At 46.6% G+C, this 16,618-nt stretch overlaps 2 protein-coding genes across 2 annotated transcripts; one reads left to right on the top strand and one right to left on the bottom strand.

Annotated features, from left to right (window-relative positions):
* Window positions 1-469: 469 nt before the first annotated feature.
* XBP1 (X-box binding protein 1) lies at window positions 470-2,822 on the top strand. Its single transcript, XM_086474132.1, has 5 exons — window positions 470-678; window positions 750-846; window positions 918-1,046; window positions 1,609-1,772; window positions 2,598-2,822. The coding sequence occupies exons 1-5, from the start codon at window positions 479-481 to the stop codon at window positions 2,782-2,784; spliced, it is 777 nt and encodes a 258-aa protein (XP_086330258.1). The 5' UTR covers window positions 470-478; the 3' UTR covers window positions 2,785-2,822.
* Window positions 2,823-9,213: 6,391 nt separating this feature from the next.
* CCDC117 (coiled-coil domain containing 117) lies at window positions 9,214-16,102 on the bottom strand. The gene is made up of 5 exons (XM_086474120.1): window positions 15,747-16,102; window positions 15,031-15,081; window positions 14,426-14,659; window positions 12,843-12,980; window positions 9,214-12,288 (listed from the first exon to the last, which is right to left on the bottom strand). The coding sequence occupies exons 1-5, from the start codon at window positions 16,100-16,102 to the stop codon at window positions 12,036-12,038; spliced, it is 1,032 nt and encodes a 343-aa protein (XP_086330246.1). The 3' UTR covers window positions 9,214-12,035.
* Between the last annotated feature and the right edge of the window lie 516 nt (window positions 16,103-16,618).

The following is a 16,618-nucleotide window of genomic DNA, read 5'->3' as shown; positions in this document are numbered from 1 at the left end:
CCGCCGCTCCCGGCCGCGCCGGGGCCCTTCTCCAGGCGCTCCCCAGCCGCAGCGACACCCCCCCGGCAGCGACGCCACCGCCCCGCAGCGGCACGGCCCGAGCGCGGCGGAGACCAGCATGGCCGAGCCGAATCGAGTCGGATCGAGCCGAGCACGGTCGAGCGGAGCCGAACCGAATCGAGTGGGGCCGAGCCGAAATGCTCGAGCCCCCCCGGCCCCCCGCGAGCTCCAGCGGCCCCGCCCCCCGCCACGCACTGACCACGCACCAACCCCAACCCCCTCGTCTGATGCAATTCATTTCCCCCCTTGCTTTCAGCCGCAGGCCAATCACGGGCTAGCTTGGGCGCACCGTCATGCCGTCCCGGCCAATGAGGAAGAGCCACGATGGTAGAAATCCGGGAGGGGCCGCGGGGACCGCAGACGGCCGTGCGGCGTGGCGCCGGCCAGCGCGTCGTCTCTCGCTCCATCCGCGCCGGCCATGGCCGCGCTGCCCGGTGCCGCGGCCCCCCGGCTGCTCCTCATCCCTGGCAGAGCGGCCGAGCCCCCCGGCCCCGCGGCCGGCCGGCATCTCTCCGTGGTCCTACCGGCGGGAGCCGCCCCGGGCCCGGAGGCCCCGCCGCCGGCCCGCAAGAGGCAGCGTCTCACGCATCTGAGCCCGGAGGAGAAGGCGCTGCGCAGGTGAGTGGGGGCTGGTGGCTGGGGTCCCGCCGCGGGGGCCCCGCCGCGCTGACGGCCGCCCTGCCCCGTAGGAAGCTGAAGAACCGGGTGGCGGCGCAGAGCGCCCGGGACAGGAAGAAGGCGCGGATGACGGAGCTGGAGCAGCAGGTGGTGGAGCTGGAGGAGGAGGTAAGGGGCCGGCGGGGCGGGGGGCGGCCGCGGCCGGCGCGGTGGCCTCGCTGCCTCACGGCTCTCCGCAGAACCGGAAGCTGCTGCTGGAAAACCAGGTACTGCGGGAGAAAGCGGGCGGCCTCGCTCTGGAGAACCGGGAGCTTCGCTGCCGCCTGGGCTTGGGTGCGCTGAAGACGGAGGAGCAGAGCGAGCCCGAGGTGAGCGCCCCGCCGCGCCCCTGGAGGCGCCGGCGGGCGGGGTCGGGGCCTCCGGCGCCGAGACCTCTCGGCCCGACACGGCCGTGCCGCGAAGGGGAGCGCTTCGAGCGCCAGAAGTAGCGCTGTCCTCCAAACGGAGGGTTTCCAGCAGAGCGGACAGGTACCGAGCCAGAAAGGGGGTGCTGCTCGTGGTGGGGGAGGGAGCGAGCCGGTGAGTTCCAAGGTCTTTTGAGATTGTTCTGTCTGCTCTTCTGCATTATGTTGTGGAAATGAAGTAGTAACCGTCGTGGTCAGGTATGCCTGTTTCAGAAGAAGACGGGGTTCAGTGGAGGGGGGTCAGGCTCTCACTTAAAAGTGGTGAGCAAAATAGATCTGTGCATGTGCAGAAGGTTGAGCCAACTTTGGAAGTGGACTTACCTTTAGGTTCCTACTGCACAAGCAAGTGGAGAATCTAAGCTTGGAAGAGTTTTGCAGGAAGGGAATGATCTTTGGGATTATGCACTGTAGTGTCTGCCAGAACACTTGTGGTCACGGACTGGACTTTTTTTTTTCCTTGGCACAGATTGTGAAGGAGTCACAGGTGGATGAGATTGGATTGGTGACCGGGTCCGCTGAGTCCGCAGCACTCAGACTACGTGTTCCTCTGCAGCAGGTGCAGGCCCAGCAGTCACCATTTCTGATAACTTTCACATGGATTCTGATGGCAGTGACTCTTCAGACTCAGAGGTGAGCATCCACTCCTATCCAAAATGCTCACAAAATTCAGAACCATCATGATTTAAGACTAGTGTTGCAATTTCTTGATGTAAAGTCACTTGATGATTTACCATAGTTGTCTTGGAATGCCATACAGGCTCAAAACAGCTGTGTAGGGCTGTATCCAGTGAGTACAGGAGTTCATGCAACTTAAGTCCAGTTTATGTAAATTCTTAGAGGATATTGCCTGAAACAGTCTCTTAGCTCTTACAGCAAAAATGTACAAACACCAAGTGCTTTTACTGCTCTTGAAGACAAACCTGATCACTTTGCTGATGTGCTGGTGCTTAGCAAAGCTGTTCAGACTTAAGAAATGTAATAACAAGCATCTTTACCTCTTTAAAAAACAAAACAAACAAACAAAAAAAACCAAAAAAACCTGAACAACAAAACCTCCCCCCTCCAAAACCGAACCACAAACCAAACCCAGAAAATCCCCCAACTTTGTTCGCAGGCAGGTCTGACTAAGCCAGGTTCTGATACATGCTCTGTGGAGTCAGCAGGTAGTGTGGTGTTTGTACCTGGTAGGTTCAAGGTGTTGAGTTTCCAGTAGAGGCTGTGAACATCAAATGCATGTAGAATTCTATGGGGATTGCCAGTACCCTTCCAAAAAAGACAGTTTCTGAAAGATTGCCTTAACTATCTGTTCTGATAGCTGTGATCTTGGTGAACCTCCTAGTTCTATGATCACGTTGGCCTATTTTAACTTCCAGATAAGGGTTTATAGATGGCACAACTGATGTTTTGCTGAAACAGTAGTAGGCTGTCTTTCTAAAACAGTATTTCATTCTGCAGTCTGATCTCCTGTTGGGCTTTCTGGACAGTCTGGACCCAGAGATGTTTCTCAAATACTCTGACTCAGAGTCAACGTGCCTGGAAAAGCTGGAGGAAGATATCTGTGGAGAAACAAATTCCATACCAACCTCCCCCTCTCCCTCTTTGGGGTCCCCATCAGCTAAGCTGGAGGCCATTAATGAACTGATAAGGTTTGATCATGTGTACACAAAGCCCCTAATGCTGGAGATTCCTGTTAAAATGGGCAACCAAACCAATACGCTAGTGAAAATTGAGGAAGTATCTCTCTCTGCATCTGAAGACAAAGCTATCCCTGAGGTCCCAGTGTCTGTGAAAGAGGAACCTGTAGACAGCTTCATGCCTGAACTGGGCATCTCTCATCTGCTTTCCTCTCATCATAGCCTTGCAGCCTCTAGCTGTCTGTTGGATGCCTGTAGTGACTCTGGATATGAAGGATCCCTGTCACCCTTCAGTGACATGTCCTCTCCACTTGACGCTGACCATGCTTGGGAGGATAGCTTTGCCAATGAACTCTTTCCCCAACTGATCAGTGTCTGACTCAGTAGTGTTAACTCCCCTTGGATCGCTACCCTGGCAGGATAATGGGATATGCCCCTTTGGGGTGCATGGGGGAATTGAGTGTATTCAGAAAAGTGTTGCTTATTTCTGCCCATGCTAGTAGGTGGAGTGATGGCCAATGCATTTCTCCTAGTATGAAAAAGCCTGGGGTGTCCTCCTGCTCCCGCCCCACCCCCCTGCCATCACTGTTGGCTTACGAGGGAGGAAAGCTTGTTTCTCAATAATTTGCCAATTCTACATGAACCTGAAATGTTCCATTTTGTTTTCCATTTACAATAATTTTAACACCAAAAACTGCAGTAGGATATCCATGTATAGACAACTGGGTTAAAACCAAATAGTCTGTACACCTTATAGATTTACTATGTAAATGCTTGTTTTCCATTTGCTATGTAGAGTTGCTTTCTCCATTTAATATTTAACTGTATTGGTGCAATTAAAGTGCAGTGCAGCTCACTGACCCTTTTTTGTCTTGGATCTCAGTGGGGAGGGGAGAGTATTGGGGCCTTGCAGAATTTGAAACTATGGAAACCTTAGGAGATAAGTCTTAGTGTCTCATCCTTATACCACCACTGATGGTGTATGTAGCTGGATGCTTTATCAGCTTCTCTCTGGGAGTGCTTGATGTTGTGAACTGTTCAAGGTAGATGGGTTTGTACTCTGGGTGGCCAGAGCTGCTAGAGCAAAACCTGCATCTTGAACAGGGAATGCAGGTGGCAGTAGCTTCATCTCTGAATGAAATTGCTGTAATACCTTCTGTTGACCAGTGATGCCCTTGGAAATGCTTCTGTCTGAGGGAAGGTGGGTGTGTTTCAGGTGGGTGGCCTAGTGTTTGTGAAGCAGTGCAAGACATGGACGGGGTGAAAAAGGTGCAGATTCTGTTACAGGAATTCTTGAAGCATAAAATTAACTTTGCAGGAGCTAATACAGATGCCACAGTAGGACTCTCATTGTCCTCATCCATTTATTCCAACATCACGGTGTTAAAAACACTTGAATTGGAGTGACAGAAGAAACTGAAATTCTATACTGAGTGTGAGAGCTGTTCCAGGTGTTCACACAACTGTTCTGGGTTTCAGTGCTATTTCATGTCTTCCATTGAATTTTGACAAAAATAACATGAGGTGGGGGAGGGAAGGAAAGGGGGGATGGGATAGGAGGGTATTGTTCACTTAACAGTCAAGGTGACAGGACTGCTTTGGATTACAAACTTGAGTAACCTAGTTTGCTGCAATAAAGCTTTCTATCTTGGATATTGGATAGCTGTCAAAACTACAGCTGTGCAAGATAGCAGAAACTTAGACTTAAAAAGTTAAAGGAGTTTGGGAATAAGTTGCTTTACTTTCAAGCTGGAAAATAAGGATGACTGCAAGAGGGCCCTTAGTACCTAATATATGTTGTTGTGAGTCCAAAAAGCAAATGGACAAGTGAGAATTTGATCGATAGTTTTGCATTACATTTGCCAGTATTATTTGAACTTCATATGAAATTAAAAAATAAAGTATAGCAGAAATAATGTATGGAAGCAGTTTCATGTCTCTCAAACTCAACTCTGTTTTCTAGCCTAGAAGTCAAAGACATAGTTTACAGGCATAAGTATGTAGTAGTTGAAAGTAGCACCTGTAAAAGGACTGGTATTTCACATACTTCCCTTAGGGCTACAGGAGTTCCGGTTGAGACTAGCACATTGAAGATGTGCAGCCTGTCCTGTGGCTCTTGTGGCCGTTTCTCCTGTTCTCAAACAGACATCTGGCCTCTAAAAGGTAGTGCAACAGCAGACTAAACAGACGCAGTTCATCGATGACTGTTCACTGCTGCAGCACTCCTAGGTGATGTGTGTGTTCTCGTGAATTCAGTGTTCGAGACAGAGTCACTGCAGTCATAGGCTGTACCTGTGTGAGGCTCTTGCTGATTTTTGCTTCTTTGGGAGCTGATCCCAATTGCAGATGGAGTGGAATTTTTGGTGATAACACACTATCTCCCTTAAGATACCTCAGGTTATCAAGCATGTTTCTCAGTCCAGTTTCACTCGTGTGATGTTTAGTGTCAGAATTGTGTTTTCTCTGCACCTAGACAAGCTACTGTGGCTAAAACACTTTGCAAGCATAACAACTGATAACCAACCACTTTAATAGCTACTGAAAGTCAGGCCTTTGCCAAAAGAAATTAAAATCAACTAGTTCATGAAATCAACTATATATATAAAGTTAATACTTTTGCTGCCTGAATGGGTTTTTTTACACTTCCCCCCCCTTATTAAGGTATTTGGGAAGAGTGTGAACAGCATAAGAGCGCTTGCCATATATTATCGCAAGATTTAAATTCAGTTTCTGCTATTAAAAATACTGTAAGGGCAAGTCTTTCTGTTGCTTTGGGTTAGTTATGTTTTAGCTTAACTAATGCAGCAAGAAATGGTGGCACAGCAAAAACACTTCATTGAGCATTCAAAAACCTGCCTGGATAACCTTCACACCTGTGTTCCCTCCCCCCAGCCCTCCCCGGTTTCTGTTTGGGCTGTCTTCGGCAAAGAATGTGTCTCCAGCCTTTATGTTTAAAGGTGTAGAAATCCTGTCCTTTCCTTAAGAAATTTGAGGGGAAAAAGACGGCCAAAATCAAAGGAAGAGGAGCTTAAAGCTCCCAGACTCTTAACTCCTGCTGGCAGCACAACTGTGTGCTTTTCTTCCAGCAAGGCTTAAGGCCGTTCTTTTTTTTGTGTGCTAGCTCCGGTTAAGAGATAGCAACAGAGTGTTAACTGATGGGATGAGGAACAGTGGAGGTGAAGAGGTAATGTGAGCTCTTCTGGCAAACTGCTTAAGACACAACCAGTGTAGGCAGTTTCTAATAGATTTCTTGGGGAAAGCACGACTTGTTTTCAATAAATAAGGAAGAAGTTTACAATTCTTACAGTCAGCTTCTGATGCCCCGTTATGAAGGCACTGCCCAAATCATATACACATTTCACAATAACTGAATTGAAGGACTCAAATAGGGTAATTCAGCTCAAACCAAGACCAAAGTAGGGCAATCTTTTATCAAATTACAGGGGGGCACAGAAAAACAGCTGCCTTTAAAAAAAACCCAGAACAACTGGAAATGCTGTCTAGGCAGGAAATGGCTGTAGGCTTTAAGACAAAAGTTGGTGGAAAAACTGGAGGGACCTGCTACCACTGACATGTCTGACAGACACTGCAGTCCAACGGTTACCTGTGAACAGTACACTGGGAGAAATGCAAATACACGGGGGGCATGGCCACCCTAAGCAAAAAATCCTGTAGTGTTTATTTGCCTTGCCTGTGCTTAAGCAAGATAACACCAGAAAATCCAACGCTGTAAATGACTGCTTCAGGCAACATTCAGAATAAAAAACCCCTACACTTTTACTACCTATTACTTTCCTTTGTTCTTAAGACAGCCAGACTACAGTTCCCAGCTGCTAGGCAAGCTTCTGCTCCAGTAATTATTCTGAGCAAGTGGTGTAAGAAAGCTCAATGCTCCTGACTTTGGGATTTTAAATTGCTTTGATTAGTTAAAGTAGTGGTGGTTTGAACCAGCATCTTGAGTATAGTTTGATAGCTGCACATACAGCTTTTTTGGGTCTCCTGTAAATTGAATTCAACTTAAGAGCCTGCCCCTAGCTTTGAGGCAAAGCCTGCTACTGCAGCAGGGGGAGGAAGCGGTGGTGGTGTAGAGCCCCTTTTATCCACCGTAATCGCAGTAGCTGCCAATTGTCACTGAAGTAGGGCACTGCAATCCTCAGAATTGTCCTGGTGCTACCACAGATAGAACAAGGCAAAAGGATAAGAGTGGTATGGAGCAGAAAGCTACTGTCTTCTGCTTGAGGAGTAACTCCACAGCAGCAGGTCCTGCTGCTGCCCTAGCAGGCAGGAAAAACACTTAGGTCCTGTGGCCTGAAACACCCTGACGTGGCGACTGAAGCACTTCACTGGTGCTGCACCACTGTCCCGATCTCTCTTGCCAAGGGCTGCTCTGAAAGACTGGAAGACTTTTCATTTTGCCACCCCTCTACCTTCCTGCAAAGCTGCCTGCATGACATGGCTCGACTACCCAAGCAGCTCATATCGGTGCGTGCAGCCACCACCCAGCCCTGTCCATGTCTGGAGGGCTAGACCTGTGCTGGACGGCCACTGCAGCACCACTGGTGACCGTGTACAGGATGAATTGTGACAGTGATGCAAGGTGAAGTGAAATAGATAATCCTTGACACTGCCTGCTGAAAATCGCTTCCATACTCCTCAGTGACTTCCCAGGTGTGAGTTAAATTAAAATGCTGGCAACACTGCTGCTCTGGGACCTTGTGTAGCGCTGTGTGCATGGTGGACACGGAGGGTGCTGCCCACTGTCAGCAGTGCATCATTTAACTCACAGCTGAACACATCTGGGCTCGAGGAGCAACACATTTTTAACGTCTGAAAAATTCAAGGAAAATTCTGTTACAGTCACATTTCCATCGTATCTCGAAATGGACTCTGTTTAATAGGTTCACACCCAAACCTTGTTAAGAACATCAGACAAATATTTGGTGAAGAGTATTCACACTGTTTTGCTTCTCTTTCTCAACTTCGCAGCTACAGGTACTTCCTGTCATGCTTTATCCTGAAGTACTGGCAGCACTAGGTTCCAAGACAAGCTGCTAATATTTATTGAGAGTTCTTCCACTAAAAGCACACAACTACTTCTCGTTGAGCATTTGGAAGTCCACTAGCATTCAGAATTTCTATTAGCGCTAATATTTTTTACTGGAATCAAGTCCACTTATATGCTACCAGGGCGGGATCACTTTTTTAAAAAAATAAAAGGTACATTTGGATAGTAAAAATCAAAATCCGGAGTAAAGTGTTAGAATTTAAACTCTCAGCAGAGGATCTTTATCTGAGATCTTCCTGTAGATGAGAGATGCTGTTAAACTAAACCCAGGGAAAGCTGGAGCAGCAGAAGGACAAGTAACACATGCACACAGCGTCAGCCTTCACCTTTGCAGTACGCTTCCTTACCATGCCTGCTTTCTGATTGCTCTAATTTCTGTTTTGGAGCCCTGCTTGCCTCACAACAAGTGTGGATCCAGGCCCAGTGATTCGCATGTATGTTACATCAGCATTTGAGCAGATAAATCATCATCTGTGATGGAAGCCATGCAGCTGCTCTAGCTAGCTGACACAAGACACAGGCTCTGGAACAATTACAAGTCCAGTTCCAAGTCCATGCTAAAATAAATTCTGTCCCTCTCCAGAGGGTTGGCTCTGTAACAGATACTCCTCCCACGTCTACAATCTCCCAGTCACATCCCCAAGGAGACTCTCAGCCAGCTGACAGCGCCTTACACAAGCTAAATGGGCTGCATTCTACACTGTTCTTTCCCCTCTCCGACTCTGCACTGGAGAAGTGTTTAAGTCTTGTCTAAATCCACAGTTCAATTTCAGCCAGTCACTGTTTGACTCAGCCTAGAAACATCACGGGGTTTTCTTACTATTTTTTTAAAATAAAGCTGAAGTGCTATTTTTCCCTCATTTTGAAAGCAAAGGTAATACTGGTCGGGCACTCCCATCTTTATCCTTCAGCTGCTTGAAATACTCTTGAATAGATGTTAAAAAAACGAACACAATATAACATTCCAATAAAATAATTATTAAAATTTGTATGTTTTAAAACTCTCCTCAAACATTTCTTGATTTTATGCAGAACTAAGCTAGGCATTCTTAATTTTAGTCTGAAGTACAATGAAAGATCTGAAAACACAAGCTACAGCAAAACGTTTTGGTCTTCCTTTGCTCTGTCAGAGGCCTTTGGGTCATGACAGATTTACAGCAATTCTTCCTTTCTGGCAGCTTCAGGTTTATTCTGCTTTGCTGTTGCCCCCCTTCCTGTTGAACACTATGGAGGAAAGAAGTGACATGCCCTTGGGACTATGTCGTTAAATTAAAACTCTTCTTAGGCCAGAAGTGTATTTTACCCTCCAGAGGAAGGGCTGAACACACGCTCTCCAAGTTTTCACTTGTATTAGGAATGAAACACAGCCATCTAAAAAATATTTTAGAAAATTTATTGAAAACTGACATACAAAGGGTGATTTGGTCCCAAGAGAAGACAGACCAGAATCAGATCTTCCATATTTCAAAATACAAGTTTTTCCTAATACTGCATCACATTTGCCATCCTGCTTGTAAACAGCACTAATAGAAGTCTTTTAAGGATGCCAGCAACAAATGAAACTCTTACAAATACAGTTGTTTGAAAACACCCAGCAGCTTGTTCTCTCTTACCCTCTCCAAATGACTGCTACAGCAAGAACCCTGCTCAGTCCTCCTAGAGATCTGACACCTGCTCTACCTGACTCTTCTCCTCCCCCATTGATTTAAGCAATTCAACCCTGTTCTCTCCTATCACTAGGGCAGAAATTAATTATGAAAAAAATTAAAAGAAATGTTTTCTACCAAAGCACACTTCTTGGGACAGAGTTTCCCCCCCATCTCATAATCTTTGTCAGTAGTCCACCACTATACTCTTGGTTCAGATGACAGAATAACAGGGGTAAGTGACGCTGTTACTAGCATCAAGTGATTAAGAGGAAATACAGCTCTGAAAGTCAATCTTTGGTACAAACATAACAAGAAAAAAGTATGCTTAAAAGCCACCTACAAAAATGTTTCCCTCTGCAAATTTGATAAGTAATTTTTAAGAGGGGGAAAAAACCTGCATCTAGATTCGACATATTTAGGCCTCCCGCAGTTTTCAACACCCTCTGTTGCAATTTTAGTGTTGCCGAGGTGGTTCATCAATTCTTGAATTTTTTATCCTTTCTTTTCAGTTTATTTAGGATTCAGAGCTATCAGCTAAAACAGTTCCAACCTTGAACTTTCACTGTCATCCTGCAAGCTTAAAAGCAGGTAAATGTCTGGAGGCACCACATTTTCTACCTGCAGTGACTACAGCCTTCTCCAAACCACATTGCTTTCCTTTATACTCAAGCCATGTGGCATGTCAAAGGCTGTAGATTTTAAGCATGTTCAGCGGCTCAACAATACATGAGGAATTTTACACAGTACATGCAAGAGATTTATAGCAGACCCTGAAATGGAATTAGACATAATAGCAAGATAAAAGCTGCACACGTTCTCCAATTTAATAAAAGTTCCAGTGTGGTAGAGTTATACACTGGTTTCTGGAGTAATACCTATTCAAATGTTGGAATGATTTTAGTGCAGGTCTGAAATATTTTAGCAAGAGACAGCAAATTTCACACAACCTTCAACACGAGCAGCAAGATAGACAGGATTTAACAAATAGGACTATCTTTTGAAAAAAGCTTCTGCTGTCAGCCAAAAGAAAAGAAAGGATGACTGCAAAAAGAGAAGCTTGATTTTAAACTATTGACTATGGGTTATTCGGACGTAAAAAATATCATCACAAAGATTATCAATTAGCTGTGCAAAGGCAGAGTAGATTTTTCCTATGCAAACAGCTGCATTAGTGTGTATTTGCTCCTTTAAGTTAGCAAAATGTCAAAACCAGACTAGGATGCTAAGACTCTGAACATAACCTATTATTTCGAAAGGAATTTCTTACAAAAAGCCTCAATTCAGATATCTCTGACAAAGCTCAAGGACTTAAGAACAGAAGATAAGATTCTCTCCCTTGTTTAAGGGTTTAAGCATAAGGGAACTGTTGTGCCTTGAGGAAAGGTACAAACAACAACCCACTGAGGATTCCTTTTCTTAACACCCTAAGCAGGGTACAAAATTCTTTTGGCATACATCTGTATAAACTATGTAAAGTTATGTTAATGGCACATGCTGTCTTAAGTTTTACGTCTAGATTCCCTCAGAAAGAAGACAAGCATCTTCTTTACTTCACCACCAAGGCCAGCAGTCCCAAAGTTTGGGTCTTGGTTACAGACAATAATCAGCATTTGACCCTCTACGACAGAAAATCAGCTCCCTGTTACCTGATTTACTTACCATGTTTATCAAAATTAAAGGATGCCATTTATTTAATCAAAAGTTACGCGGTCTTCAACTGACTTTCCAATTTGACGCACACAAAGAATCACAGAACAATGTGAATCAATTGGCTGAGAACTACTTTTCTCCAGACTTTGTATCATTTGGGGAGGGGGGCATAAAAACCCCACAAATACAATTCAGGAGCTAATAAACCAAAGATTACTAAAGTTAGTGAACACCTTCCAAGTCAGTAGATGGTTTTACTTCCTACAAAGCAAGAGGCTTATGCTCAGCTCTAACACTCCTTCCCTACCACACTGCAGAATGCATAGTTTTTACATTTGAGTTTACATCAAGTACAAATCAGCCACAGATGAAATAGTATGAAAAGCTTTACTTCCATAGGGATTGCTCTTTTATCTGTGACTAGACTCAAAAGTATTTCTTCCTTTCCATAACTTTTTGTAATTCAAATTAAACCAACTGATCAAGCATAGTACTTACACCAAAGTCCTAATGAATGGCTCGGTAAGTGAAAGATGCGGCTTAAGCCACAGTTACATTCAATATTTGGATTTTATACTTTACCGAGGACAATTAAGAGAATACTTCACCAGTAAGCAAGATGGAAAGCTACTTCCTTGTTCCAAAGGCCTCTGGATTATCTTCTCAGTAAAACCCAATATTTAACAGACTGGAGTACAGAAATTCTGGGGGTTTTTTTCAGTTTTTTTAAGTTGTGTCTGGCCAATACATGTTCTTATAATTGTTAGTAGGAAAAACAAAACTAATAATAAAACTCCAACTTCACACATCAAACCAGAAAGAAAGAAGGAATCAAAAAACAGCAACAAAAAAAAAAACTTCAGAAGCTCACCATTTCCAGTCTAAACTCTGGCATCTACAACTCCATTTCTTCTTCTGCACACCCAGAGATTCCCGAACTAGCATATGGATCTGGAGACATGGCAGTCTGTCGTGACTCAGGGAATGTTTCAGTCTGTGGGTCAAAAGCAGCTCTTGGTGTTGAGTGCTTAGCTTGACACCCTTCTGTACTCTGCTGCTTGAAGTTCTTAACAGAAACAGACTTCAGTTTATCTGTGAGAAATTCAGGAAGAGGTTTCCAAAGCACCAGCTCCATAGAAGGACGGCTCCTAGAAGGGATGAAGTCTCAGTTAAATTTAAGTTCTCCAATCACAACTATTACATGCAGAAGACCAGTGAGTATCTTCATCCTTTGTGCTAGCCTGGAACTATATTCCAGAATCCAGATACCTTTCCTCCCTGCCCCCCACCCCGCCCCCATTAAATTTCCTCTTCCTTAACTAGTTCCATTATTTCTAGTTCTAACCCTGTATTTTCTTTCTTTTCTTCTGCACCAAGCTTGATGACCACTGTTGGTCACACTTCAGGACCTTCTTTTCGAAACTCACATACATAAAAATCAAGACATAACTGTTTATTCAACAAATTTCACTCTGCACAAATGAGAAGTACAAAACAGACAGCTTGACGACTCCTACAGTTATACTTACTTCTCTTTTACATTAGGACAATTTTTCCTATTTTTGACCAGATGAATGGTACGTTATAGAACGTCAGCTGCATTGTGCAGTAGTTAAGGGCATCTCCACAAACAAGAGACTGGGTCTTTCTTTTCATTTACATGTGTTAGCTACATAGCACCATGATTTCCTCCAGAACTTACATAGATTCTATTATTTTCTTTGTCAGGCCTTCACCAAAATCCCTCTTCATCCCTTTTTTAAGGGTATCTGACAGGATAAGAGTGGGCAGATTGCTAACATTTCCATCAGCATGAACTTCCTCATCTTCATCAATTATCCTAGGAATGGAGGGGGAAGAGGGAGATAGACACTATTGAGCAAACTGTTAACAGGCACATCCACTGCAGACTACAGTTATGTCTACATGCACTGCGTTGTACAGTGTAGATACCAGACCTAGGCCGGGTACCAGAAGCAGCGGGGCCATGTTAACAGGAGTCTCTCTTGGGCCAATACACCCTAAGAATGACTGTTACCATAGAAGCCACCTGAGCAGCTATGCCACTTCTGGTACCTGAGCTAGCTTTACCCCTGCATCCTCCAGCAGTGCGCCATGCAGACACGCACTACGAGAAAATACGGAAATTCACTTCAGGGGAACCTGTACGGTTCAGTCGTGCTACAAGACTGAGTCTCAGTTATGCAACAGCTTTGCCTGCCGAATTCCCCGTACCTTAACTTTGAGAATTATTGAAAAGCTACTGAATACAGTTCTTAACCTTTAATGACACTGCACCAATTTCTCAGACATTAAAACAGCCCAAAAAGTTGAAGCATTTAGAACAAACTGGAGATGTCTCCTTTCGTTTTGGTCAACCTTTTAAAGAAAATTTATCCGAGCAGCTGGGAAGGATGCGAGACAATCCTCTGAGAGGTCCAAAGTAGATTTTGTAATGCAGATATAGCCAGATAATAAAGAAACACATCACTGCTCTGATTTACCCATGAAAAAAATAAAATAATCTAACAGTACCTTGCTTCCCTTCATGCATCATCTATGGAGTAATCATCTAAAAAAAAATCTTGTTTTATAATTTATATAACTTTTGGCTTTTCTAACAACTGCCTGCAGTGGTCATTTTAGGTATTTTGGAATCCTAGCTCAGCTACAATCAACTGACATATATACGTGACATCCCCAGAAACCTTTCAAAAGCAAGAATGCCCAGTACATTTACGTATCATATTGATCGCAACAGACTGCCCGTAGCCACCCCATCGCCCCCGTACCAAGCTATCTAGTATGTCACAGCAAGATGAACCTCAGTCGTCTTGCATATGTGCAGAGAGATGTCTCTGGTTCACGCTGTTCTCTACACTGACAAATTCAAATCTACCTCGAGCATTTGGAAGGATTAATCACCGAACAAGCTGTAGCTGGTTGAAAGAAGCTGAGCTCGTCTGACCATCAGTTAAAGTTTGAGCTCTGGATACTCACAAAAGAGCCTAAAACCCCATCATGGTGTACTAATGCTGCATAATAACTGTGAAAAGGTGGTTACTTATTCATCATCTCTTGCTCTAGCACCCTCAATTTCAGAACATAGTATCAGCCCCAAGACTCACAGGACCATAGGTAGCCTAAAAAGAAATTACTTGAGCAGAAGGTTAATCTCAGACTTACAGTACTGTTATCACACTGCTAAGTGCTAGATTTACCCCTTAATGCCCACCAAAAAAGGGAAAGCTCAGCAAAGCCAGTCTACTCAATCCCTGCATTTACCTGTCCTCAATTTCCTGAAGCTTCCTGCGAGCAACCTCGCATTGCTGTTCCCCCATTGTCTGATCCATTTCTTCACAGGGAATTTCTAACATGGCAGTTTCAGGACCGCTGCCACCATACTGACTTGCTACCTCCCCAGCTGCCTGCTGACCTGCACAGAGAATCCATTCTTCAGTGCTGGGATTCAAAGGGCAATTTTTGGCTCCTGTCAGTCTCTTCTTCCGCACAGGACAACTAGGAAACAAAATAAGTTTACAGCTGTCAGAAGACAAATGTGGCATTCTACAGGAAAAAAACGTTATAGAAAGTTATGTGCATTTCAATGGTTTCGACACACTATGGAAACACGACCTCCACAAAGAAAATAAATCCACATTGCTCTTACTAAAATGCGGGTACCTATGCAAGAAAAACAGTGCCACACAGTCAGTTAGGTAAGTGAAACGGATTTGGGCTTATGTGTAATTCAGGTGAAAAGTTCCAAACGGAAACAATGACAGAAGTTCCCTTCCTGCACGTGTTGTAGGTGAGATATGCCCACATCTTTAAAGAAAACAAAAGGCAAATTAAGATTTTTCAGGCTATAAAAGACAAATTTAATTTACCCTTCTGCCTCTTCTTCTAGCTTATGCTTCTTTCCACAGTGAACAGAGACACTGCAAAAGAAAAACAAATGGTTATTTAGCATCTAATTATATCTTCCAGTGACATCGAGGTTTTCAAACCATATTTTCCTCCCTTTTAATTTCATTTGCAGCTAAGAGCAACAGTTGCAGTGTGTCACCCGCTGTGAAGGGAAGGGATGTTTTGGACAATAAACGACCACTTTGTTCCAACGAAAGCCAAAGGCGGCTGTAATCACTCAGTTCTCCAAGCAGAATTCTGTGCCAATTTCTTCTCCTTTACGTTATTTATTTTTTCCACATAGGGCGAGACTGATTTTGCTAAAATTCAAACGCTTCAAGAGGCAACACGTGATCCAACTTCAGTCTCTGAATACATCGTCTCACAGTGACGTACTCAAGTATGACCAAAACCCAACATTTTAAGGACTAATTAAGTTTTTTGTACTCACGTATGAGAAAGAGCAAGTCAAAAAGAAAAAGTAAAAAAAACCGTACACGAGCTTAAGAGCATGTCGAGACGCCGGCAAGCTTAACCACACTCCTTCCCTTGCAGGAGGCCCCTTCGCCCTCACCACAAACCCACGGCTCCAGAGCGAGCGCTGCACGATCCCACCCCGCACCAGCGGACCACCGCCGGCAGAACGCCACCGCCGCCCGCCCGCCCGCCGAACGCCCCCGGCCCGGCCCGCACTTACTGGCCGCGGCCCTGCTGCTGGTGCGGGCCCTGCGCGGGGGCAGCGCGCGTGAAGGAGCCCGCCGGGGCGACTGCCAGGCCCTCGCTGTAGCTGCCGAGCGCGGCCAGGGAGGCGACGTCGAGGGTGCTCCGCAGGTACGGGGCGGGGGAGCGGCCGCCACCGGCACCGTCGTTCCCGTCCCCTGCCATTATCATCGCGGGCGGCGGGAGACGATCGCGGCCGAGGGCGCCGGGCTGGGGGCCGTCCCGCGCGGCTGCCGGCGGGCCGTGGCGGTCAGGGGCAGCGGCCGGCGCCTGGGGGAAGTCGACGGCAGGGCCCGCGGGGATGCCCTGGCAGGATCTGCCCAGCGCTGCCATCTCCTGCTGCCGGGGAGAAAGAGGACATCAACGCTGTCCGTCCCCACCACCGCGGGGGCCCGAGGCCGCCCTCCCGCCGCTGGCGCCGGCCCGGCTCGAGACGCCCCCGCCGCGCAGCGCTGCCGAGCGCCGCAGAGGAGCCGGCCCGGCGGCACCGCCGGGTCCCCGCCGGGGCCCTGCCGGGTCCCCGCCCGCCCCGGCGCAGCCGCCGGCAACAGCCGCCCGCCCGACCGCGCCGCGGAGCGCTCACCGCCGGGCCGCGCCGGGCCCGGAGCTGGACGCCACCGCCAGGACCCAGCTCCTTTCCAGGCCTTTCGCCGCCCTTGGAGAAGGCGGGCGTGGGCACTATGGGAGCTGTAGTCCCGGGCGGGGCGGCCCGCGGGCACTGTGGGAGCTGTAGTCCTGGGCGGGGCGGCGGCCCGCAGGGTGTGAAGTCTTCGGCGGCGCCGCGGCCGCGCTGGTGCCGTAGCGGCCCCGGGGCAGTGCAGGCCCCGGGGCGGGGCAGGGCCGGCCCCG

This window comes from Leptosomus discolor, chromosome 16, assembly GCF_034619465.1.
Source record: "Leptosomus discolor isolate bLepDis1 chromosome 16, bLepDis1.hap2, whole genome shotgun sequence".
NCBI classification, from domain to species: Eukaryota; Metazoa; Chordata; class Aves; order Leptosomiformes; family Leptosomidae; genus Leptosomus; species Leptosomus discolor.
Note: the sequence above shows the minus strand (reverse complement) of the source record. Positions and strands in the feature narration are given on the sequence as shown.

Excerpts from the sequence above, each read along its gene's own strand:
- XBP1 (XM_086474132.1), top strand. The coding sequence starts at position 479 with ATGGCCGCGCTGCCCGGTGCCGCGGCCCCCCGGCTGCTCCTCATCCCT. Across the intron at positions 847-917 it reads TGGTGGAGCTGGAGGAGGAG|AACCGGAAGCTGCTGCTGGA; the intron begins GTAAGGGGCCGG and ends GGCTCTCCGCAG. Across the intron at positions 1,047-1,608 it reads AGGAGCAGAGCGAGCCCGAG|ATTGTGAAGGAGTCACAGGT; the intron begins GTGAGCGCCCCG and ends TCCTTGGCACAG.
- CCDC117 (XM_086474120.1), bottom strand. The coding sequence starts at position 16,102 with ATGGCAGCGCTGGGCAGATCCTGCCAGGGCATCCCCGCGGGCCCTGCC. Across the intron at positions 12,981-14,425 it reads CTTCAGGAAATTGAGGACAG|GATAATTGATGAAGATGAGG; the intron begins GTAAATGCAGGG and ends CTCCATTCCTAG. Across the intron at positions 12,289-12,842 it reads AAGAAAATAATAGAATCTAT|GAGCCGTCCTTCTATGGAGC; the intron begins GTAAGTTCTGGA and ends CATCCCTTCTAG.